The sequence below is a fragment of the Netta rufina genome (genome assembly GCF_964035555.1).
Source record: "Netta rufina genome assembly, chromosome: 3".
NCBI classification, from domain to species: domain Eukaryota; kingdom Metazoa; phylum Chordata; class Aves; order Anseriformes; family Anatidae; genus Netta; species Netta rufina.
The window spans coordinates 71,821,088-71,846,304 of record NC_140125.1 but is presented as its reverse complement, the minus strand read 5'-3'; the positions used below and the strand labels follow the sequence as shown (position 1 = coordinate 71,846,304).

The following is a 25,217-nucleotide window of genomic DNA, read 5'->3' as shown; positions in this document are numbered from 1 at the left end:
TTGCTTTTAAACTGCTGTTGGAATAGGAGGATGTAAGTGATATTTAATTTTGGAAGAGCCACTTTAAGCTGATGCATTCCTTTGGTCATAAAGTTACATGCCGAGGTGTGGGGCTATAGCTGTTTTCTAAAAACCTGTGGTATTGTCCATGGCAGGTAGGTGTTTGCTGTGCCACATCTGTTCCGGGTAGAGCTGCAGGTAGAAGAATCTCTCTCCCATCCTCAGAGAGGCTGGGGCACCAGTTTCTTCTCTGCTTGCTGCTACCCTTTTCTTACTCTTTTTTTTTCTTTTTCAGTCCCAACGGGGTGATTTGCACATAAAAGTACACAGCATTTTTTTTTCAAACCAACTGATCTAGGATTCTGTATGTCAAATGTCCAACTTTGGCAATGCAAAAAACCACATTTGTTTAAAAGACATTGGTACATAAAACACGGTTACTGAAACCCCAATCTTAGGTTCTTAAAACAGATGTGCAGAAAAAATATCTACAAAGAATGGCCATAAAATGAAAAATAAAAACATTTAAAGTAAAAATTACAATGAATTTTCCAGTCATTGTAAACATTTTTCTAATTATTGCTTTTAGAATGATAAATTGCATAATAAATTATGAAGTACTATCATTGAAAAAATAATTATGGATAGATGATTGTCTTTTAGTAACTGGCGAGGCAATGCACAGTCCTTTGCCTCTTTTTATGCCCTGAGAAAACAGTAACTTTGGAGTTCCTTCTTTCAGCTGTAGAGCGTAGGGAAACTACTGTAAGCCAAGATTGCTTTGCAGCATTGAAACTATGTACAAGCAATTGCTACAGGCACCCTGACTTGCCAAGTCATAAATAAAAAAAAATCACTTTGCCAAAAAGTCTTAAGGGTCCATTGGTTCAACTGTTTCTTGCTTGACCTTTACAGGTAACAGAGGTAGTGGGTGACCGTGAGGCAACTTCATAATTGACATATCTGAAGACTCGTAAAGGTTGCATCCTGAGGAGATAAGTCCATTTCCCAGGTTCCTCTGTAAAGATACTTTGAGATTAGCTCCTTCCATTTCCCTTCTGAGCATGGTCAGTATATCCTTCTCCACAACTGATGTTAAGTCGATATTGTCCTCCATTTCTTCCAACTTGTCAGCATTGTCACTGATGTCAAACTTCTCAATCTCCTCGTTGATTCGATTCAGGTCCTCCATCGAGAGGCCGGAGGCAGGGGCAACCGGGCAGTTGCCCTTCAGATGGACCTGGAGGCTGCAGAGGTGAATGTAGCTCTTGTGGCAGTGGATGCATTTATGGGGACGTTCCCGGGTGTGGAGACGCTTGTGCAGCTTCAGGTGCACAAACTGGGTGAATTTGGCTGGGCACAGCTTGCACTGGTAAGGCTTCTCTCCAGAGTGGAGCCGCAGGTGGGTTTTGAGATTGCTGGTGCTGCTGAACCGCTTGTGACAAACCTAATGGGGGGCGGCAGAGAAACAGTGAGTGAGTGGGAGGGGATTTTATGTTTAAAACACAGACACCTAGGACGAGACAGCAGGATGATGAAGTTGCGGCTTTTTATATCTTCACACTTTCTCACCGGGGGGGAAAAAAATCCCCACCTGTTTTATTTAAATATTGCTGAAGAGCATTTCAAGTATGGCTGATGGCAAGACTGTTATCAGGTGGATGGATGCTGCCCTAGCAGGCTAAAGGCAACTGCACTGTCTCACAGACACTGAAGCAGTGGGGCTGGAAACAGCTGTGGCATGGATTTGAATCCTGGGCAGCCCACTGGGCGCGTTGTGCGCACAGGGTAAGGAGGGCATGAGCCCTGCCACCCCTTCGGCCTCCAAGGGAAGTTGTCTCCATGGTGTGTTACATACCTGACACTCGTGGGGTTTTTCTCCTGTGTGTACCAGATAGTGCTTCTGGAGGTGAGCCAGCTGGGTGAAGCCCTTATTGCAGGTCTGGCATTTAAATGGTCTCTCTCCGCTGTGTACTCGGAGGTGCACCTAGGGAGAAAGAAAGCAATTAACAATTTGCAGTTGCCAGTCCCGCAATGAAAGTACTTTTAGATGTTTCCTAAAGTTAGCTGAAGCCTCCCATTGCCAAGATGCACTGTTATCTAGTTAATTAGATCCCTGCTTTTCCCAGAGAATGTAAAGGGAGAAATCAGAGCCTTCCAAGGAGGCTTGTGTGCCTTATTCTCCACTACCTACCTTCAGATTGGAGAGCTGGCCAAAGGTCTTGGAGCAAACGTTGCATTCGTACTTGATCTTCCCGTTCTGCTTCTTCAGTGGGTATGGGAGGGTTTTGTAACCAGTCACATTCCTCTTACTTTTAATGAGATTCATGGCTTCTTCACCGCCGGTGGCGGCCAACACCACTGAGGTAGGTTTAGGTTGCATTATGTGTTCTGAACTGGCTGCTGTACCAGCTGTGGGTGACCCGCTGGTGGGGCTGCATGGCTTGTCCTTCATGCTGGCAGCAGCGCCCGTGATAGAGAAGGCACTGTTAGGTGCTGGTATGAGGAAGTCTCTCGGATGATCAGGCTGCAGCAAACGACGGCCTCCTTCGCTGGGCAGTGAACTGGGGAGCGTGGCGGGGTTCAACATGTGGTGGGAAAGGCTACCTCCGCTGAGTAGGTTGCCATAGAGAGGATACATCCGGGGGAAGAGATTGAAATTGTTGATGCCATTGATATTGTTCAAAGCGCTCAGGTTATTACAGCTCATATTGAATGGAGGTAACAGAAATTTGGGGTAGTGGGGGTTATAGGATGGTAGAAAGGCAGACGGGAGGTGGCTGGGGGGTGCGTATCCAGGATAAGACCCCAATCCCTCTGAGCCGTAGGATCCATTCAAGTAAGAGTACGACTCTCTGTGCTCCTGGGATGTAGGTGCCAGAGGTGAGACTGTGACCCCTGGACTGCTGTGAGGGCTTGAACTTTTTAAACTTTGGTCTGGGCTGCTCCTCCCAGAAGGACTTGGTGTAGTAGATGACTGGATGGGCGAGTGAGTAACGTAGCTGGGTCTGTCCATCCCATACGCTAAGGAAGCTTTCAGATAGTCTTCTGGAATGTGAGGTCGGATTGGGTAGACAACTCGAGGGAAGAAACACCTCTCTGGGCTATAGTTCTTACGCAAGTCATCCAAGTCTTTTTCTGGAGTAACTGGTGAAATGTTGGTCTGGAAGAAGTCTTTTCCTTTTGGAGGATTGGATTCCATTTTCAGGATTTCTTTCACGCTGTGCTCCTTCTTTGGGATGCTTTTCTGATAGAGTTCATCTTTATCAGCACTGTGCTGCTTTGGATTAACGTGTGTTTGTGCTGAAAGAGAGAGACACGATAATGATTATTTAGATAAGTCACCATCATTATCTCTTTTCAAAACACAGGCTAACGCCTACAAGTTTAGTGGGAAGGACGGGCCACTGTCAGAGAGGAAAAATCATTTAACTCACCAAAAATAAATTTCTCTATAAAGAAATGCCTGATAGTATGAAGTGTTAATAAAAAGCATTGCTAATTTAAGGGACATCAGCAGTACGTACAGATCCAGATGATGATTCATTTGTAGAGTGATAGTCTCCTCTTTGCAAACTGATTTCACCTTTCTTTCCCCTTAAATTTGACTAGCTTCCCTGCTGGATATCTCTTTAAGCTGTATTTCTAATAAATGCGGTAACGAGCATTTGTTCACAATACAGGTTTACCAGAAGGACTTTACAGAACTCAAGCTCCCAGAAATGTTCCTTACTGAAATAACAAGGCATGACAAATCAGCTTTTGCCAAACCGCAGCAGTCACTTCACCAGCCAGTTCAATTACTTACAGTACCAAAAAAACCATGGCTGGCTAGGATGAAAGCCTTCTTCAAAGAGAAGGTATTCTCCATCAGTAAACAGATCATTACTCATTAAATATACTGCTTAGGAACATCTACAACAAAGCAGACTATTTACTGCAGATTTCTGTGGCATTCAGTCTATGCAAAACTCCTCTGCTTACAGCTGTACTTTATAAAAAAAAATGCTGAAGCAAAGCAAAAGAAAGCAAGACTGGTCGGCTCCAGCTTAAGTTGAAATGTACTTTAAAAAGAAAAAAGGAAAAGAAACACGCATTTAGAAGGAAATAGAAGCTATCATCATTTGGCTCTGTTCAGCACATACACTGTTTATTTGTAGTCAGAGACTCTACCTTGTTATCTGGACATAATAATATACAAACAGAACACTGAAGGATAGAAAAAGAATTCTGCTTTTATCTAATCTCCCGAAGTTAATAGTTATATAATCTTGAAATGATGACTTGTAAGATGTTTTATTATAGGGGAAAAACTCCGAGAAGGTTTCGCATTTGTGGTTAGCTCATGTGCAAAGTTTTCCATCAGGAGGTACAAGTCAATGCCGAAGGTATGTGACTTGAAAGCATTGCGGCCCTTTAGCCGAACTTCTACTTCTGTGACTGACTGTTCTTACTTCGCTAACTGGGGTGAGAAACAGTTGTTTCTAATTTTTGGGAGGACCAGCTAAACCCCGTGAGGAAGATGGGAAAAGGCAATGACCACGCCGCTTTCAACGCAGATTCTTTGCTTCACTATTCACTACCCTCACGGAATCTATCATTTGGCAACATTACCCTATAAGGCAAAGAAACAGCCATTTATTAAACGTATCCAAGAAAACAGCTGCTTTCAAAAGCATGCTCCTGCTCACAGCAACCCGCTTTTACAGTAGCATCTTTTTTTTTTTTTTTTTTTTTTCTCCAAACAGACTTACAGCAAGCAAATTCAGTTTGAGATAGGCAGGCACTTTGCCTATTTTCGAGTTGCGACGAAATGCAATTGAACATAAATATGGCCAGTTAAAATATTTATGATAAAATATAGGGTGTGTCGCACAGCAAGCACGTACACCCACAAGTGTGCAGATAGCTTCCCAATTACTTTTCTTGATGTTAAAGTTTAATTCAGAGCCGTTTCACAAGCAAACCTACAACAGGTCGTTGTCTGGCATTAGAAACCATCTGCTTTCTTTAGCAATTTTGTCTGTACCCACGGACTAGTAACTAATTTTCTAAATGCCTGCTCGGATTTTAGGGTATGACAGCTAGGTCCTACTAGGTCTAAGAAGCTCTGCAACGGCAGTGTGGATAACGTTATCTACACCTTCTTATCAGCTGCCTGTCACCACACCAGCATCTCTGAGCAAACATTCCCAGTGACATTATCAGCAACGGGAAGTATCGGGATTGGGAAGTATTGAAAGCTGGGGGGGGAGAGGGAGGGGCAGACTTGTGAAGCCTCGCAGCAGAATGAAGAGATAAATACCACCTTATCAGGCCCGTATTGGTTTCTCTGTGGGGTCTGTCAAGCAGGAAGCTCAAATTGACACTTTTCTTTTTTACAGAAAAAAAATAAATAAATCGTGGGGGAGGGGAAGAGGAAGGAGAAGTGCCAGCACTGCTGGAAAGTGATAGAGAAACCCAGACGCCTGAGCTGGAGGAACGGCTCGCTCTCACTGTCACAAGGGTAGAGCCGAGGGTGGGGACGTACGTGCCTGATGTGCCGGTGCGAGCCTCTGAGTGACAGAGAGGAAGCTCACATGGAGAACACAACTTGCTGTGCAAAGCTGCCCGCCTGACATCCCCACTGGACAGACTGAAGATAATGGCTCTTTCTTTCCCTTCAGATTTCCCAGAAAAGCTTTCCCTCATTCATTTCCATGTGCAGACAGAAATCGCAGTATTTAGAGATTATTTTTCAAGTCTAACTGTGACAGCCCCCTTTAGCTTGCAAGTTATCTTTGCTCCGTGAATCTCCTCTTGACTTTTTCCCCTATTACCTGAGCACAAGGAAGACTTGGGAACACCAGAGAGATCAAAATATAAACAAGTGTGTTAGCACCACGTAAAATAAGCAAAGGTAATGTCGGCGGCCAGGGAGACGTTCTGATGTTTTATGCTGAACGTGGATTTAAACCAGGGCTGAAACTGATTGAGAGGTTTACGACCTTTCTTGTTGCTCTTAAAGGAGACATACTTCAAAGTTAGAGAGATTTATTTCTTATAAATGTTTTTTTTTTTTCCTTTTTTTTTTCTTTTTCTTTTTCTTTTTCTTTTTTTTCTTTTTCTTTTTCTTTTTCTTTTCTTTCTTTCTTTTTTTTTTTTTTTTAAACTTGTGATTTTAGATTTAAGCTCTTACTGATCACAATGGCTCTGTCTCTCTCCTAACACGCATCTCTCTCCACCCTCCCCACCCTCCCAACACACACATATATAATAAATATAGGCACACACTCTTCCAAGATCTGTCTAGTTTCTGTGGTCAGGCAGGCACACAGAAAAGAGGTTCATGACAAAACAAGAATAGTGCAGTTGCATTTGCAAGTTACTGATCTGGGGGGGGAAAACCCAACAGACGTGCCTCTTTAGCAGCCTGATCCACTTCTCACTGAGGTCAACAGATTATTTGCTCAGATCTGAGATTCGTGAGTGCGTGCGAGAGAAAAAGGGACAGAACTCCTGTTACTTTTAAGTATTAATAAAACATGAGCGGAGGGGCTGCCTGAAGTCACTCCAATGTGGGTGTTCCAGTCACAGACGGCTGCAGCGCTGTAGGTTTTGCTCATTTCTTGAGCTCCTAGCTGTAGCCTGAGAAAGGCTTCATAAAAACAATGATCTGTTTTTTCTAAAAACTTGAAAAACGGTTGTAGGCAGACAGTAATTTCAATAGTCATTTCAGGAGTGAAATGGTACTGAACGCTTTGAGTGGTGAAGCTTAATTATGCCGATTCACATTTTCGATCTAAATTAAGCACCTCTTTTGCTAGTAGAAAGAGAACCTCGAAGTTGTGAAGTAGGCAAAACAAAGAGTGTTTCCACTCAAAATGAGAACGGAGACCAACATTTAGAAGTCTACAATTTGATCATCTGTTTTCTAAATGTGTCCAAGGCAGTGTGACATGCCTTTGAAAACATTTTGCTCAAAGAAGGACTTTAAAGGAGCCTTCAAGTAATCCTCAGTATTAAGTCAACTTCAGGTTTTGCAAAGACAACCTTTTATATCATTTAAAAATCATTTTCCTCAGCCCTTTTGAAGATTCCAGTAGGCACTTTTTAAACAAATGCAGATGTTTCCTCTCAACCCAAACAGAAAAGCTTTAAAACCAGAAAGTGAAACTGACCATAAACAAAAGGGAAAGCGAAGGGTGTGCTTTAGCTAACGACAAATTTATGAGGGCCAGCATAAAGAACGCAAGAATACATGTAGATCACATTTTAAAACCAAGCATTAAAAAGTTAACCTTCACAGAATACAGAAGATTAGGTAAGACCTCACTAAAACAGTTCATGAAACAAAAAATTGCCAAATGCTTCCTAAATATGCAAATTATCTTCCCTGAACTCAAACTTCTTTCTGAAGCTTGACCAAAATAAGATGTCACCTGCCTGTGCTTGACTGATGAGACAAACATGACATGAATAGCAGGAAGTTGCATCATATGATTGCAATACGTGAACATTATTATCAAATAGTCATGTCCTGAGTCAATGCAATTGTATTTTGTTTTTAGAAATAAAAAAACACTATTACCCTCTCCACCCTCCTTCCCAAAATAATGCTGTTATGATAAGTAGGAATGAAATGCTAGATTATGGAGGAACCCTAAACAAATTTCCTTGGTCTGTTTATCAATCCAAATGCCTATCACAGACGAAAGGTTGATCTAAAGGCCTGCTGGAATGGCGTTAAGCACACTTATCAAAGACTAATTTTTTGGCCAGCAGGACACAGAAATCTTGCCATCACACTTAAAACTAAATTTACTGCACAACATCACCATGTCTGAAGGTCTCAAACCTTGATAGAAAATAACATGAGTAGTCTCAAAACAGGCAGAAAGGAAAAGGGAATGTGTTGAAATGAGACTCAGTTTCTTCCCCCAGGACAGACTGGAGTCTTGCTTCTACCTCTGTTGTGCAACCCTTGCAGGCACTTTAGCATCTACTCGAGGTTACGTAGCTCCACTCGGAGCTAATCATGGCCATGCAGGTAGGTGTGTGCTTCAGCGTCTAAAGGACTGGGTCAAAGGCCTCAATTCAAGAAAACACAGAGGACATGGTTAAACCCGTAACTAAGTTCATGCCTAATTGCTGTCTTGGATCTGGATGCTTTCCTTCTACGGTGCAAATGAACTAACGCTAGAGAAGTTACCTTTAATTTGAAAGTTTGCTGTTACAGAGGCAAGTAGATGTTATATGTGGATGTGTAAATATATTTATGCTCTAAAGTGGTAGTTCTCTCATTTTTGAGGCCACTAATTACAGGAAATAAAGCCAGAGAAATTCTCTGATACATTTTTCCCCAGAGGCCCATTCCGCTCAGGTGTTTAGAGAGGATCAGAGGTGCTGAAGGTCAGGACTGTGATCCCAAAACCCCTGAGGTGCCTAAAGCACCTGCTTATAGTCAGTAAAACTGAGGTGACACTGGGAGTTCTCCATCAGTCTGTGTCCTAAGCAGCCTCTCATGTGCCATGGCCAGGTAACCAGCCAAGGCACAGCTCCTCTAAAACCTCCTGTGAATTATCCTCCACTGAATTATCACTGATTTATTCAGCTGGAAAAGGCCTTCCTCAGGAGGTGGCTGGTGGAAGGGTCCCCCCAAGCAATATCTTGCCCTCAAAGACTGTGTTAAGGTGTTTTGAAGGGGCAAAGGTCCCACATCTGCAGCCAGTGCAGGGTGTTAACAGTTCAGGGACAAGCTTTCTGCATTTTAGTCATAGGTGAATGCAGGAGGCCTGGGCCAAATTGGTGCTAGAAAGAGAGGCTGAAGAAGCAGTGGGATGCTTGCTAATTTTAGATTTAACTAGAAGAAGTGGCCTGTGAGGAAGGGGAAGAAGAGAGCTGCACAGTGCTGACATTTCCTTTAAATTCATCTGGTTCCAGTATTAATGCTACAAAAACACCCCCTCCTGTGCTGCGGCTACAGACCCACCAGTGAATAAACATCTTTGAGAGAACTATGGATTTTTTTCCATACTTTTCAAGAAAGGGAACTGAAACATTAAGAATCCTCAATCCTTCCAGTACGTGAAAGGTTTCTTGCCTAACTGTAGGCCTCAGGCCTGAACATGTTTGTCACAAAGTCAAAGGATAAAAAAGTGAGAGCTACTGTTAATAGTGGAAGATGCTTAAAAAGCTGAAGAACTGTTGCTCATTTTTCTGAACTGCTATTTTCTTTACACGGAAGGGTTAACATAAAATATCTAAGTGGTTTAAACAGCATTATCTTCAAAAAGAAGAAGGGATACTTTAACCTCAATGTCTGGAAAGAGTGTCCTTTCTAATGTTAAGGCTGAACTACACAATTGTTGCTTAAGATACAGTCTCTTCAAATCCACATATTAAATCTACTTTTATTAGAATGGGATGTTCTGCACATGTCCAGTCAGCCCCAGTTTTGACCTAAGAGTAACTGGGTAATTTGTTGACATTTTGCAAATACATTCCTCACTATTCCTGCAAGGTAACTTAAGGTAACAGCCAATGCAGTAAACTGTGTCTGTATTTGTATAGCCACCCTACTAGTGTTCAAACATCTCTGGCTAGATCTTTGCAAACTCCTTGTCCATGGGAACCTTTAACACTGTTGACTTGTCCCACCTGCAAGCCCCAATATAAGGCCAACAGTTCATCGTATCAGAAAATAAAACCACACAGCTAGTGTCAAAATGACACGTGCAAAGATGACAGAATCAGTGAGATATTTCTTGAACAGGGAATATAGAAGCATAGGACATCCCTCTTCCTCTTCCTTCTGCTATAAAAAGAAAATAAATTTTCTTCAATAGTGTGTTACATTTAGTAGGGAAAGAGGAAGACCAAAACCTGGTGAAAGGGAGACATTCATGGAAGACAGATGTCCTTTTGCTTAATTTCAATCTGTGACATCATTTTCATGATGCAGGGTTACATTTCAGCTCTAATGACCCCCAAAGTAACACTGATATTTTATAACCCATTATGTGTTGCCAAATAACAGCCAAGAGCCCTTTATATATATATATATATAAAAATCTGCTTGCAGTTTTTGCTTCAAATTTCAGCGTAGGTGCTGGCAGAAGGACAAAAGAATGCTCTGCTGGATCTCAGAGCAGCTAACAGGAGGCAAGGAAGCCTAAGAATTGGATATGAAGTCAGCAGGAATCAGTCCCTTTCTTCAAGGGGCTCTGAGTGAGATGCTATGCAGTGATTAATGCTATGAGTAGAGCAATGATGCTGGAAATGGTCAGAAACCACAGCGGAACCCAGAGATAAACTCCTGGAAATACCTCTTCCCCCCTGCTATTATTTTTGAACAGAAAATGAAAGCTGCAGTATGCAGCCAAGAAATGGGGACAGAAGTATTTTCTGATCTTAAAAAATGAGTAACCAGATGAGAAGACCACATGAGGTTTGCTCCCAGAAGATAAGTAACCTTAGATACGAGACCTGAAGAACATTATATAGTCAACATATCTTTTGTCAGACACCTAGACAGAGTCACGTCACATGGCCACTTCCTTGTACAGTAAGGGCAGCACTTTGGAAAAATGACTGGAAAGCCTTTAGTATATGCTGTCAAGGCAGATTTCTGCCCAGTGTGCTAGAAGATCTGGACTTAAAAGTCTGCATGTGAACCAACATCTACAGCTCTGAAGGGAGAGGATATTTTCAGGTTGTCTGTCCAGAATTTCATCAGATAATACACAGATTATAAAAAAGTAGCTGTTGAGATTCTTGATAATCTGTTTAAATTTGAACAAGCACAGAGATCCATTCTGTTGTGCTCTTCTTTTTTTTTTTTTTAATTCCTCTTTTCCACTCCAAGCTACCTACTGTGACACAACAGATGATGCAGCTGTGTAATTATACAACTTATTATTAGATCATATAGGCAGAAGAGACATTACTAGCATTCTTTGTTTATACTGTAATCTACTTACTGAGGTTCATCATTGTCAGCTCTCTGGAGGAGGGATAGTGCAGCCTCTCTGCAAAGTCTCGGCAATACCACACAAGCAGCTCTTGGTTGGCAGGGATGGGCTTGATAGTGTAGAAGTAGATGTTCATTCCATTCTGACAGGCTGCCAAGTTCTGTTCCTGAACGGAGTAGCCGGGGTTTACATAACGCATCCAGTTGCTCTTGTCCTCGTTAAATCCATCAATGAAGTGGTGAAGCTCACCACTTGAATAGATCTGGAACAGAGAGGAAGTGCCTGTGATTATATATATGCATGATATACAACGTGTGTGCACACAGTCCAGAGTGGAAAAATGATAAGTTTTTTTTTAAAGAAAAAAAAAAAAAGAGCAGATATTTCTGAAGTAAGAATTCAAGCTGGGTTTCTTCCTATTCCAAGTATGATATCCTCTGTGTTAAGAAAAGAAGTGCTTATTCAAAGGCAAGAAGTACACAGCTACCTTTTCCATTTCTACTCAGCCTGTGCGTCTCGGCTAGTATGGACAAATGAGACACAAAATCTGAAACACAAAGTACTCTCCCTGCGTGAACAATCTGCCTTAGAGTCCTTTTCCTGGTGCTATGATGAACAAGTGGGTGATGCTAATGACTGCAGGTCTGAGTGCGTGCTTGCATTAATGCTTTGAGTCACCTGTGTATAAGACTGACTGGCTGTGCTACGTCAGAGTCTTTCTCGCCTTTTTCTATGGCCTCTGTACTTGCAGTTTCCTACCACCCCCGCCCAAAGGTTTAAACTATGCAAACATCCTCCACCCCCCCCAGAGTCCTAAAGCAACACTTGCTCATAGTTGGACTGTAGCCCTTTTGTAGGAAGGCTGGGCGAGGCAGAGATGAACTTCACCTGCCACAACTTAGCGAAGACCTGGAAAGGGGCCAGTCGATGAGAAGTCACTTTTCCTATCGAGGGACACGCTCTGGCTTGTTCCACGGAGAGGAACGAAAATGTGGAGCTAAACGCTGCTCAGCAGCTTGGGGGAGAAAGTCCCAACCAGTGGGAGAAGCCACTGTTTCTTAAAGAGGGAAAATAAGAGAAGTATTAAGAAAGAAAAAAAATACTCCAGGAGACATGACTGTTAAGGACACATCCCTTGCTCTCGGGGAGAAGTGGCTCCACACTGGATGAAACGGGCTTCCCCAGTTTCACCAACTAAATGACCAGGCGAACGAAAGGGAGCAGCCTGCGCAAAGATGAGCCTCCCCAGGCAGGAAATGCCTTTCGGAAGGGGAGATACAGCTTATCTTGGGGAGGAAAACACTGGGCAGCCTTTATGCCTGCACTGGGATCTGCCGGGACGGGGTCCGCCGGGCCCTCTCCTCGCCTCCCCGACAGCCGCGGGCGCAGAGGGCTGAGGCGGCCTTGCCCTTTAACGCGGGCCGTAAACACCAGAATCACTTTCTTTAAGAGTAACTTCCTGTAAACCGAGAAGGGGGAAATACATGTGGCCTCATCAAAGCGGCCTGCGAGAGATTTTGCGGTGTGTTTGTTATGAGAAAATGGAAGGGAGCCGGGTGAATTTCTGCTGTCTCAAGAGGAGCCTTCAGGTTGCTCCGCTCGCAAACTTCCAGGAACGGCGCGGGGCTGTGGCGCTCGACGCCAGCCCCAGCCGCTCCCTGAAACTGGGGATGGGATGGGACAGGATGGCAGATTGGGCCCGGCAAGGGTCGGCGGACGCCCCCGCTGCCCCAGTGGCTCCCACCCCTTCTGGGGAAGACGAGGGCAGATGTGCTGAGTCACAGCACGGTTCCCAGAAATGACGCTGGCCCCGGGCGGCTCGCTCGCCTTGAGCGTCCCCCCGCGTGTGCCGCGGGTCTTCCTGCTCCCACCAGCGAGCCCCGCGTGCCTTCCTTCGGTGACAGGTGGGAAGAGGTCATCTCCCACATTTTCCTTTCCATATACAGGCCTGCTTCAGACCCGTAGGAAAGAATTAACCTCTAGTGCAGCAGCGTGCCTTGCATCAATCAAGAGGTTACAACAGGGAATGTAATGACGCTTAGATGGCTCCTAGGATATTATTCCCAAGGATCCCCCTGCATTCAGGCTTAAAATCACATCATGAAAACGATGTCATCTTTCTCGCTGCCAGGTATGAATGAAGCAAGATGGCCAGCAGCCCCTCTCCTCAGGGTCTGCAGTATCACTGGCAGGGCTAGGGAGCACACCAAGCCTTTTCTACATCAGAATCAAGCTCCCAAAAACCTCAGCTAAAAGAAAATTTTCGTAGCCTTATGAATGCGAAAACAGCTGCCTGCTTTGCAAGAATACTCATGCAAATTACTGCCTGTGCAATGCTGTATTACATCGCATGAGGACGATCTGAGAAAACCAAAATGATGCAATTAGGTAGGAAGAGCGGGGTGTGGGGAATGCTGGTGCTTGCCCTGGGTTTCACCTGGATGTGAGGTTGGGATGTTGCTACGGCAGGCAGGCACCTGGGCACAGAGGCTTGGATGTACTCCCAAATCCACTGATTTAGACACAACCTAAATGGCTAGAAGGCAGCAAAACAAATCCATGGGAGAAGACGGGGCTGAAGGAATGTTCTCTAACAATTAATAATGGGTCTGCAAAGGAAACTGAGGATTATGTTAATTGATAAACTGGAAGCATATTCCCCAGCACAGAATTCCCAAGCCAAAACAAGTTGGCTGTTGCTCTCTTCCAGCTTATAATGCAAAGTAGGAATTAGGCACCACCTCTAATGTTTGTTTGCCATTAATGAATTTTCTCTTCACTAAGATCCATGGGCTGCTCTTTTAACACTTTCTGAGGCATACTAGAAAAGCCTACAACTTGAATGATACATGCTGAAGATCACCACCTCTATGTTACAGTAGTTCTATTCAACACCCAGGAAAAAATGCTATAAAATATTCCATGATTCCAGAAAAAAAAAAAAAAATTATGAAAGTACTTTCACAGCTTCTTAATAGCTGGAAAAATTAGGTACAAGTGACATTTGCATAAACAAGAATGACTTTCTATCATGTGAACATTTCATGTGAAGAAATGCAAAATAACCTGCCCCTACAGCCAGCAGCAGAAGTATTTCTTTATCCTATCAAGCACCGATCTGTTTCAGGGGACACAGCCAGGAAGGGCTGTGAGTCTTCCCTGCTCTCTCCACCCACAGAGCCCCTATATCCAAGACAGCCAGGCTTTTACTCAGCTCACCACATTCACTCTGCTCGTGCATGGCAGCAGCATACAGAAGTTGCCCCCTGCATTCACGCAGGTCTGAAGCAGGAAGTGACCCAGCTTTTCAGCTGTACTCATTTAGTGATCTGCTTACTGCAACAACATGGTGCTGTTTTTTCCTGCTTACCCGCCAAAAGTATTTTCTGTTCGCATTCTTGGGAACCGTATCGCTGGTATAGATCTCTCCTACCAGGGGTCCAAAGCGTGTTCCTTTTGGGATGTACTCTTTGCTTATAACTCCAGTGACCTACAAGAAGAGCAGCACAGGGTCAGTCCATTGCCAGCAGAAATCAAAATTTTTTCCTTCCTCTCCCCTGCCCCCCCAAGTTAGAAGGTTAAGCAACTAATGCAACAATTTTTTAGTGACAGCTCAGCAAAACAGAAATACTTAAAAACCACATTTTACATGATAATGAGCAGGTTTGTTAGATACTAACATCTTACCGAGCATATAGAAGACAAAGATGAATACAGCCTGAAAAAATTGTTTTGTGGAAATACAGCTACAAGAAGAAACAGTAAACAAAACGTACAGACTGTCAAATACCTTCAACAGTTATTTTTCCTATCAAAGGCAACCCCCAAAAGTGTAGTTCCAGCAAACAAAAATATTCAAGAACTATCAATCACTTCACAGCTACCACAGCCAACTATTCTGCTAAGTTAGGAATTGGAATGACTGCCCCTCCAGGTCAAAATGAAACCTCACCCGCCCCCCCTCCCTTTCACTCTGTACCCTTCCTGATAGCAAAAAGGAGAACAATAAAAAAAAAGACCTACAATCCTCTCATCAGCGGTGGCATACAAAACAGAATACGAAATGGCTTTGGGACATGTACTCACAGATCACCCTCTTTTATAAAAAGGAGGCAGCAGTTCCGGTAACACATGTCAAGTGGGTTTGGTCAAAAAGGCGTAAGGGTTTTGATGAAAATGCTCCACTATGCTAGGTCTAAGAAATGTACTCTAGTTGTTCAGCTTCCTTCTTGACAGTAATTATACCAAAAAAAGTCACTGACCACAAATCAGGAAGCAATTCATCATTATTCAGAAGAACGTGCCTTAGAGTAACCCTTTGCAAAACACTGCTGAGTTATTGGTTTTGTCTCTCTCTGTTCCTCAGCAATCTTCTTAAATTTAATATAGCCAAAGAATGTTTAAAAACCAGCAATTCTGTAAACCAAAAAAAAACAAGACTTTGCAAGATTGATCCTCCTTCTCAGACAGGGCGAAAAAGGAAGGTAAAAAGCCCATTAATTCAGTATTGTAACAATACTTTTATGGCAAAATGTATCAATCATGTCCCCTTCACACATCTTGCCACTTAAAAATTGTCTTTTCACTCACTAGGATCTCAGAACAAGACAGTAATAGCAGAGGTTGTTGATAAACACTGAGAACGGGGATTACTGCTGTCTGTACTCAGCAAGGAATGAAGGTTCTTACCAAAGCAGATTAGCAGGCATCAAACCCTGCAGATAGCTCACTTCTGTGAGCTTTTATTTTCTTTGTAACAGCCCTTCACGGCAAAGGACAGTAAAAACCTTGGGCTGTAGGCACCACTTCACAAATTAGCTGAGCCTTGTGATTTTCTCATGCTACATTTTCTTCTGTTGTCTCACCTTCGGTGTGAGAGAGGAGGAGAGACAGAGAAATACTTGCCTGTGTACTGGTTAAAAATTCCAGTAAACAGCTAGTGCCCAGCATAATTTCACGTTAGATGTCAAAATAAAGGGAACAAATAACAGCCACAGCATCAAGGAGATAATCCACCCGGAAACAGATTGCTGGGTGTATGTGGTGTGGTTGTTGTTTGTGCCTGTCTGTGTTTTAACATGTGTTTCAGAACACCACACCAAAAAAATAACATCAACAGTAGAGGTAGTTAAATGCTCCATTGATCTCTGCATCTGGACTGAAGAGAGAGAAAAGGGACTTCCAGAAATTTTCCTACACCTACCACAAGCTGAAACAAGCTCAGTGGCTCGGTTTTATTTTTGTCTTGCTTGTGCATTTCTCATAGAGAGCTGAAAAAGGCAGATGTTCCTCTCATCTTCCCCATATATCTTCATTTACATCCATCTGGCCTCTCAAGAAAAGTTCACAACCAAGCTACAGCACACCCTACCAGTTTGACTGCGGGGTAGCTTGAGTCTCTTTTCACGGTTTTAAAATATCTTGCCCTTAATTAAAATGACTTTAATGAAATTCTCAGAATCTCTAGAAGTCACTCCTTGAACTAGTCAACTTGAAACACCCGCTGTGCACTGGTGGCTCTGACACAGCAGATACTTTTTGATATCCACCTTAGATACAGCGTTTGCTTCTCCCCCGGTGTGGCAGAACATGAAGGCAGCTTCTCACCCTGTACCTATTGGAAAGGTGTTTTGGCAGAAGATGTTCTGGGTGCTTTGTTAAACTGGTCTAAAGCTGCCCAGCTGAGTTTTAGCCAAGGATTGCTCTCTGATCAGTGATTCTTGGCCTCTGCTGTGTCCCCAGGAGCTCAGCCACTATGTTCAAGCAGGGCTACCCTCCAGGAGAGGGGCACTATCAGTGCCAAGCTAGCACAGGGCTCCATGCCACCATCAGACACCCTGCACTGCCAAAAGGGGCTCCTGCCCCACTGTGGTGGCTTCAGGGGGTGCTCAACAGGACCCCCCGAAGTACAGAGCCACCAAGGGCTGTAGGCACAGCAGTGAAGGAGCCCCACACCAAGCCTGAGGGGAAGCTGGCTCCTGGCTGCCGGCAAGCCATCGCAGAGAGGCATTTCAGACTTGTGTCCACCAGGTGTCCTTCAGCACATTTCTCCCTCTCTGATGAGATCTTGTGAAACAGTCTCAGGGCAGGGAACCACAGAGGAGCATGGCCTGAGCTCTCCCTGCACGATTAAAAGCCTACTGCCCTTATGCAGCCTCTGCAAGCGTGCCGTGCCTGAGCCATGCAGGAAGGGAGCACGATGCTATTTGCAGAACACCATCTTCTCTACCTACAAACACTTATCCCCTCTCTTCTCATGCTACAGCCACTTAAAAACTTCTAGCACTCCCCGCAAGTGGGCCTCTGACACTCCTCTCCTTTCACTACAACATCAGTTGTACCACGAAGGTTAAATCAAACCCGAGCATCACCACGTTTAACACCAGCTCCCGGCACTGCGGGATGGGGATGTGCAGCAGGGACCCACGCTGCCAAGGGAGTGCCCGTGGTGGGAAGGAACAGCGGCTGCACCCTGATGGGGGGCCACAGGGAAGGAGCCCAGTACACGGGGACACGGGGGCTGCGTGGCGGGGAGCACCCAGCCCAGGGACGGCCGCGTCCCTGGAACTGACCAGGGTCCTAATGCAGCGCCGGGGGCCGAGCTGCCGCGCCGGCCACCAGCCCTCCTGCTGAGATGTTTTGATGCTCCCGTGCTTCGTCCGACCCCATGGGAGCCCTTCCAGGGATGCTTTATGGGCAGTGCCGACCTTCCTGCCATCCGAGAATATCTATCTTCATCAGCAGGGTGGGTTGCATGGGTAGCAGCGTGCATCCCAACCAGCCCGCAGCTCCCGGACGAGGGAGAGCGGGTCTGAGTCTGAATTCGGTATTAAAAAGCACTTTAAGAGACCAACGCTCCTACATCTTTGTGTGGAGCAAGGGCACTGGAAGTAAACAACGACTCCTATGAATTCTGAAATAGGAGGATGTTTTGCAATGGGGCCAATAAGTTGCTTTAAAAATAATAAGAACAAAAGAGCGAAATAAACCTTACTGGCTTCAGCACACTGTGAACTATCAGTATTTTCCAAATGTAAATCAGGGCAGGCCATCGTGTGCCCTGGAACAACACAGATTTTTCTTCACTATGAGATCTACAGTTGCATAAGCCCACATAAATTCAACCCTTCACTCAGCTAGCACTTTTCTAAAAGGGATGCCATGAGAGGAAATGTTTCCAGACTGCTTCCTCTCTGATTGTATATTAAAGAAATAAAATAAAAGCAGTGCACAAGAGCAAGTCTCTGAGGTCAGACGGGTACACTTGGCAACAGTTCCAAATCACCGCTTCAGAATTCAGCGTCCATCCCTTATCAGAGAAATGCAACAAGTCATGGGTTTGCCGAGATAGGTTTCTCCCTGTCAAACTCACGGACCGGGATGAGGCACTAGCAGTATTCAAGACAGCAGAATAACTGACCTTTGGTTTCTAGAAGGGCTGTTTGCCCTCTAAGGACCGAGACTAAATGGAAAAATTATCCAAAAAAAAAAGCTTCTAAATGTTCACATGAAAAGGATTATTCACGTATGGCCTGCTAGAGTGCGATTTTGGCCCCATGTTTCATCATTTTTTGTCAACTGCGAGAACTGAAGCAAACATACATAATTCACGCATAGAAATAAATAAATGCCTTTGTGTAAATCTAGCCGCCTGAAATGTTACAAGCAGTAGTAATTCATTTTTCAAAATGCTGACACATACTGTGAACTCATAATGAAAAATGCGTCCTTCAGAAAAATCCCCGATCAAGATCCAAGAATAAACAAGAGTATGATGTGTCACGGACTCCCTTGCAAATTCAGTAAACCTTTACAGAGGCGCTACTTGCTTGACAAAGCATGCAAGGGAAAGAAACACAGAAAGCAACCCTCCCCAAACAACAGCAGTTGTACTTCCTCCCTCCTAGGCAGGCACGCAGTACTTTTCCTACTCCAGAGATACTGTGCTAATCATGACAGCCTTAGCAGTCCGTGATCTAATCATGACAGCATTTAGCATTTCACAAGCGATGTATTATATATGTTTTTGTCAATAAATTGACTCAGCATTTAAAACTCTCAGCCAGATGAGGCCACAGTTCTCCCAAAAGTTAACAATGAAGACAGCTCACATCTGAAATCCACTGGCAAACACGCACGCATGCATCCCCCAAAGTCTTACCTCATCCTGTTGTGAGTGAAAAAAAACCACCCTATCGGGCTGTCAGGACGCCAGTGGTTTTCCATAAGGTCAAAACCAGGATCAGGCTCCCTCTCTGACCCCACAAATGCCAGTGTGTAAGGGCAACACACAGCCAGTCCCAATCCCACTGAACAAAATCAAACTTGTAAGGCAGATAGAAAAAAATCACACTTCAGGTCGGGAGTTGCAAGAAGGCAAGCGGGTTATGCCATTTGCAGCTATCTCACTCCACAGACAAGCAGCAGACGAGTGACCTGTCCATACATTTACAGCATGGGAGCTTTCACATTAAAAAAAAAGAAAAAAGAAAGGCCCTTTCTTTCAGGGCTATATTAGAAAACGCCAGGGCTCAGAAGTTGCTATTGCTCCTGACGGTAGGTGCTACTTGGTGCAAATAAACGAGCACGGGGAACTTGGAAGAACAAAAGGAGGATGTCCTATATTCAGACTCCCACTAGCAAAGAACTGTACGGGTCACGCTTTACAAGGCAGTAGTAGGAATCTCTCAACGACTTTTCTTTTCCCCCACCTCCCTTACGGAGATCATAGCAATCCTCCCACCCCGATTCAGTGAGCTGCACTACAGCGCGAGGAAATTGCACACTGGTGTTTCCAAACACACCACTGGGAATTTTGAAAGCTCCTCGGACACCCGCCGCCGCGGCAGCAGAAGCAGAGCCAGCAGCCTGAACAGCCAGCCCGTCCCCGGATGGCTGCCCGGACAGCCCAGAGCTCTCTCTGCATCACACGCAGAGCCCTGACTTTCTTTCCCCCCAAAAGCAAGGCCTGTCTCCCGATGCAATAAGGCAAAACAAGGTTCGCGCTTTTTTTTTTTTTTTCGGGAGCGCGTCCTCCCTCTGCCAAGTTCTGCGGGGCAGGGCAGGGCAGATGCGAAGAGAAGAGTGAGTTTACATGGGAATTTAGCTCTAACCTCTTAGCAAAACTTCCAGGCATCGTACGAGGTGCTGCCAAGCTAAATTCCGAGGTGCCAATACCCTCCAGCCGGGGGTCCGGCCCTATTTCTGTCTGCAGGATTAAACAAGTACCTGCTCTGGAAGGAAACATTTGATAGGCACGGATGAGTGTACCTCTTCTTTTCAGCTCTGTGGTCAGTGTGTTTAGCCAAAGTAGAAGCACAGGTAATAGCTGCTATACCACAGGTCTCAGCACAAGGAGAAATGAAGGGTTGTCCCTTGGGTTATTACCCTGCCGAACATCACACCTAGCTATAATAGCTACTCTATATGAAGGAGTAAACACAAAACCAAATTGCTCATCCGGGCTCATTTCTTTCCAGCCCTTCTGAAACAACAACAAAGAATGTACCCACTCCAGGGACGAGGATAGGACGGACTCGCACGGCCAGCTACCAGTGAAGATACTGTCCCAGATAAACACAAGTTAATTTAAGCTACGGCCATCCTGCTGTCAAACTTGCTGCAGTTCTACCATCACTTCCTTAATCGATATGCCGGTGTTTTTAAGAATTTAGGAAGTCGGGAACACGGCAAGCTCATGAAAAGAATAAAGCAATTTCATAACCAAAGGGAAAACAAAAAGAAATAATTAAACACATTTCCAGGAATTTGTTTTTTTTTTTCCCCTCTACTTTTTTTTTTTTTAAAGCTATTTATTGGACAACTGAGGCACTTTAATCTCTGAGCCAGAGGCAATGAATGGTCCTGGCAAACAGCAGTCTAGAAATTGGCACAGAGAACTGCCCCACAGTTTAAATATGCTTATTCAGATGCTGCTCAAATTGTGTGAAAATTTAACTGTTTGCGAATTGGTACAGACCCGGCTTGAGGGACAGGCTGGCTGCGAGTTCCAGTGAGCATACTACAGGACGGATGACCAGTTTGCAGGTTCTTAAAAGCAATATGAGGGTCCTGTCTGAAAAGTTGGTGGGCAGCATTTGGTGGTGGTGGTGCGTGCGTGCATGCGTTAAAGAGTGGCAGCCGGGGTGAGTGCACGCTTTCCAAAGCGCTGAGATTTGGCTCGTCTGACTCCAACCTTCCCCAGAGCATTGCCGCTTACCTCTTTGCAGTTCGATGCGTATTTGAAAGTCAAGTTCCTTGGCAAGGAAGCCTCTGCCTGAGTTAGGGTGCCTCCGTCGGCGCTGGGATCCCATGGGTGGTCGTTTACAATGTACGTGCACTTCTCTTCAAAATCGGCTTCCGTCCACAGAGTCATGTCAGCATCCTCCATGTCCATTTTCATTGTCCACTCTCTCCCTTTCACCAGATTCTTGAAACTCACAGCGTCCGAGCTACACTGTGTAGCAGCCTGGAAAATAAGAAAACAGCCTTTAATCCTCATTGTCCTTCAGTGTTGTGGTTTCCGTTGAGACAGCGTGACTAATACAGTAGTCTGTGACACTTTAAAAGCGTACGCAGGATAGTTGGTACAGTTGAGTAATAGCCAAAAAGCAGTGTAAACTAAGCTGCTCTGACTGAAGCAGCGCCTTAAAATGCCAGCCTCGGTAATAACGAGGAGGGAACGAAAACAAAGAGGAAAAAATCCCCAGGCTGACAACTGCTTTACCTTTTTCAGACCCTCTCCTTAATGCCTCAGAGGAAAAAAAAGTGCTCCGTGCCGAAGAAAACGCGGGGTCATGGCCGCGAGACCACTTAGTTGCCTGTGGAAAGGCTGCCTTAGAAAAGTGTCACAAACAAGGAGAGGAAGAGGAAAGGAGCTGCTGTCTGCGTCTGAATGAAGCTAAAAATGGAAAGCGCATGTTGGAAGAGCGGAACCCAGCCTTGCCTTTTCCAAATGGGGAAGCCTGAACTTTCCCACCGGCTTTCAACACACAAACAACTTTCAAAACAACCTGCCCCCCCCCCCCCTCTCCTCCTCCTCCTGACGTCCCCTTATCCTTTGGCATGGGAGGCTGAGAGAGCCGACATCCTGCCAGCATCACTGCAGCGACAGCCCTTCACAAAGCACTGCAACATATTCCCGGGGACCAAAAAAAAAAAAAAAGAAAAAAAAGAAAAAAAAGAAAGAAAAAAAAAAAAAGGAGCGGAGGGAATTTGGGAAAAAAAAAATAGAAAAAAAAAAAGTTCTTGTATCCCTTTTGATTTTGACGGCGCCTCCGAGAATTACTCGCTCAAAGCACTCAGTAGGATTCCTCGCAAGACCAATTCCTCCTTCCAGTCCTCCTCCCCTGCCCCTTTCTGTCCGGGGCAAAAGCTGCGTGAGGGCGCCCAGCGCCGGGCAGGTAGCAGGACGCTGTATCCGCAAGGTAAATAAAGGACCAAACTCCGTGCCTGCGCCGGGAACGGCGAGCAGCCGGGCAGGCGAGCTCTTCCCTTCTTTTTCCCGTCCTTTTTGTTTTTGTTTTTGTTTTTTTCCTTCTCGGCAAAGGCAGCCAAATTCCCGGCAGGAGGCACGGCGGGGCGAGGAGCTCCCAAAGCCCCGAGCCGGGGGCTGGGGGGCGCCGGGCACCGGCTGGAGGGGGCCGGGGGCGCTGCCCTCCCCGGGGACAGCACCGGCGGCCTCGCAGCGAGCCGAGACGGGGACGGCTCCGAGAGAAAACCCCCGGGGAGCCGCCGCCGAGCTCGGGGAGCCGGGAGCGGGCTCGTCCCGGCGGGGAGCCGCTCCCCCAGCCCCCGATCCCCTCCGGTCCCCCCGGTCGGGGAAGGGCCGAGCCCGGCGGCGGCTCGGCGGCATCGCGCTCCTTACCGGGGCTGAGTCGGCGAGCGTTTCCTCGCAGAAGCCCACCGTCCGAGGCGAGCCTGGCTCATATCTACCGAGTAAACATTTCTCCTTCCTTCCAGCCGCTGGGTCCCCGGGAGACTGACTCACACCTAGCGCCTCCGCTCCCTGCCGCTCCTCCTCCCGCCGCAGACAGGTGCTGCCCGCCGCGCTCGTTGCTTTTGCCTCTCGGAAACACTGGAGGGCTGAGTGCGACAGCAAAGCTCTCGGCAGCCCGCTCCCCTTCCCTCCCTGCCCCGGCTTCCCAATCAGCCGCCCGGCGGGTGCGCCGCCGGCCGCCCGCGGGAGGTGGGGCGATACCTGCGGCCCCAGCCCTCGGCGCCGAGCCGGGCAAACGCAGCTCGTTTTGCTCCTTTTGCCCCCTTTTCGGAGGTTTTTTGCTCTTTTTTTTTTTTTTTTTTTGCCCGGCCAGCAGGACCGAAAGGCTGGGGAGAGCCGGGAGCCGCCGCTGCTTTTGCTACGAAGGGACACCTTCCCCACGAGGGGACACCTTCCCCACACGGGGACCCCTTCCCCACGCGGGGACACCCCTTTTACTGCCAGATATTCATTATTTTTTCCGTGCTGTTTGAATCCCACAGCCCCAAAGGTCTCCGTTTCACACACACACCCCCTTTAAGTATACAGGATGCTCTAAAAATTGCACCTCCAAATGCCTTCCAGGTTACAGAGCAGGGGGTTGAAACTCTGATTTAAAGCCCCTACTGTCAAATCGGAGAGATTACAGAGTTTTGATATGCCCAATCCAGGAGCCTCGTTGCTTTGATTTTATGCCTTTCTAGACCCTCTTTCTAATCAACGTTTGTGAAAGGAATGAGGAAAAACCCCTCTGTTTCTTCCTTTAAATAAAATATCCCTCTCCCAACAGAACAACAGGGAAGTTCGGGAGAGAAAGGCAAAGCAGGCGGCATTTTAAAACTTGACACCTCTTTTGCAGTGTGGTAAAACGAAAAAAAAAAATAAAAATCAGCACTGGTCCTTGTGAAAGGCAACAGGCAAGGGATGATCTGGGAGCATGCTGGTCATGGAAGGAGGGGTGGTATAGTAATTAGCGGACCCTGAACCCCATTTCTTCCTCCGACCCAAGTCAGCATGTTGGCTGAAGGAAGGACATCCTGTGATGATGGCATACAATGTCCTGTTTGTTTATTATTAAGAGCATTCCTGCTTCTCATTACACAACAACCAGATGCCTTACTTCCTTCAGTGGTCCTGTCCCTTCAGTGAGGAATCCTCCAGCCCAGAGGAACAATGATGCACAGCTCCATTTATAGCCGTCCATAGCCCACTGCAAACATGAGCTGCTTCACCGAGAGGCAACTCTCCTACTTCGCCTTCTTGTATCATGTCTGCAAACATATTGCTCACTGCTTCCCCAACACTTTGTTTCACATTTCTCTTCTGAACAAACGCATGCTTATATTTCGGGGCGATTGGGACGTTATGTATTTCTTTACAGGAGGAAGAAAGGAGGAAAGAGCACGTTTTATGCAGCCGGATGCCTGCCAGTCTCTCTGACAGGTGTACACACACATCCCTTTCCCTTAACCTGCTCCTCCTCCCCCTGATAAAAAGTCGGGTGAAAAGGATTTACTTGCCATTTTTGGCCTGCGAGGCCGAGAATAGTATATCTGGGTAAAGACCTTCCGAAGGCTCTAGCACAGGAGGGCTCGTGGCAGCAGACATAAGTAGGGCAACTGCTCGCAAGCGAGTGTCCTGGCTTAACTTCCACCCCTGTGTAATTCCACAAGAGAGGTGGCCCGAGCACTGGGCTGCGGGATGTAAACGTAATTGGATATACACAGTAAAACCGAGGCACATCCAAAACGAGGTCTAGGAAGGCTCTGAAGTAGGAAGAACCATTCATTAAAGGAGAGAAATCCGGCCTACTTGATTGGGTTAATTAACTGATGCTGAGTCACACCGCATAGAACAGAAAAACAATGTAGTCATACTGAAGGTGATTATTTTACCAAAAAATAGTCTCACTTTGAGAGGCAGCTGTTTCAGAGCTTTTCACTTCCCTGTTAGCTTGAAAAAAGAAAGGAGGGGGCAAGAAAAAAAAAAAAAAGAAAAAAAAAAGGTTGATGCATTTCCTTCACAGCCTGATCTTCTTAATGTAAAGGAAAGCTGGAGAAAAGTAAATCTCTCTTTCAAGGAACTGAAAATGCTTTTGGGGCCGGAGGAGAAGAAGAGAACAGATCAGATCAGATGAGGTGAAATATCCATCAGGACGACAGGAGGATGCCAATATCGCAGGTCAGTACGGATCTCTCCCTAGGGCCAGGGAAGGTGAGTGCAGCCCGTGCAGTGCACGGACTTCAAATAACTCCGTGGCACACTCTGAGGCTAGCCCAAAATTAGCT

The 25,217-nt window shown here is 45.7% G+C and overlaps 1 protein-coding gene across 1 annotated transcript; it reads right to left on the bottom strand.

The window, feature by feature from the left end:
• Positions 1-871: 871 nt before the first annotated feature.
• On the bottom strand, positions 872-21,453 carry PRDM1 (PR/SET domain 1; the record flags this gene model as incomplete). The annotated part of the gene is made up of 6 exons (XM_084284143.1): positions 872-1,447; positions 1,859-1,987; positions 2,195-3,303; positions 10,962-11,214; positions 14,323-14,442; positions 21,172-21,453. The coding sequence occupies 6 exons, from the start codon at positions 21,451-21,453 to the stop codon at positions 872-874; spliced, it is 2,469 nt and encodes an 822-aa protein (XP_084140269.1).
• Between the last annotated feature and the right edge of the window lie 3,764 nt (positions 21,454-25,217).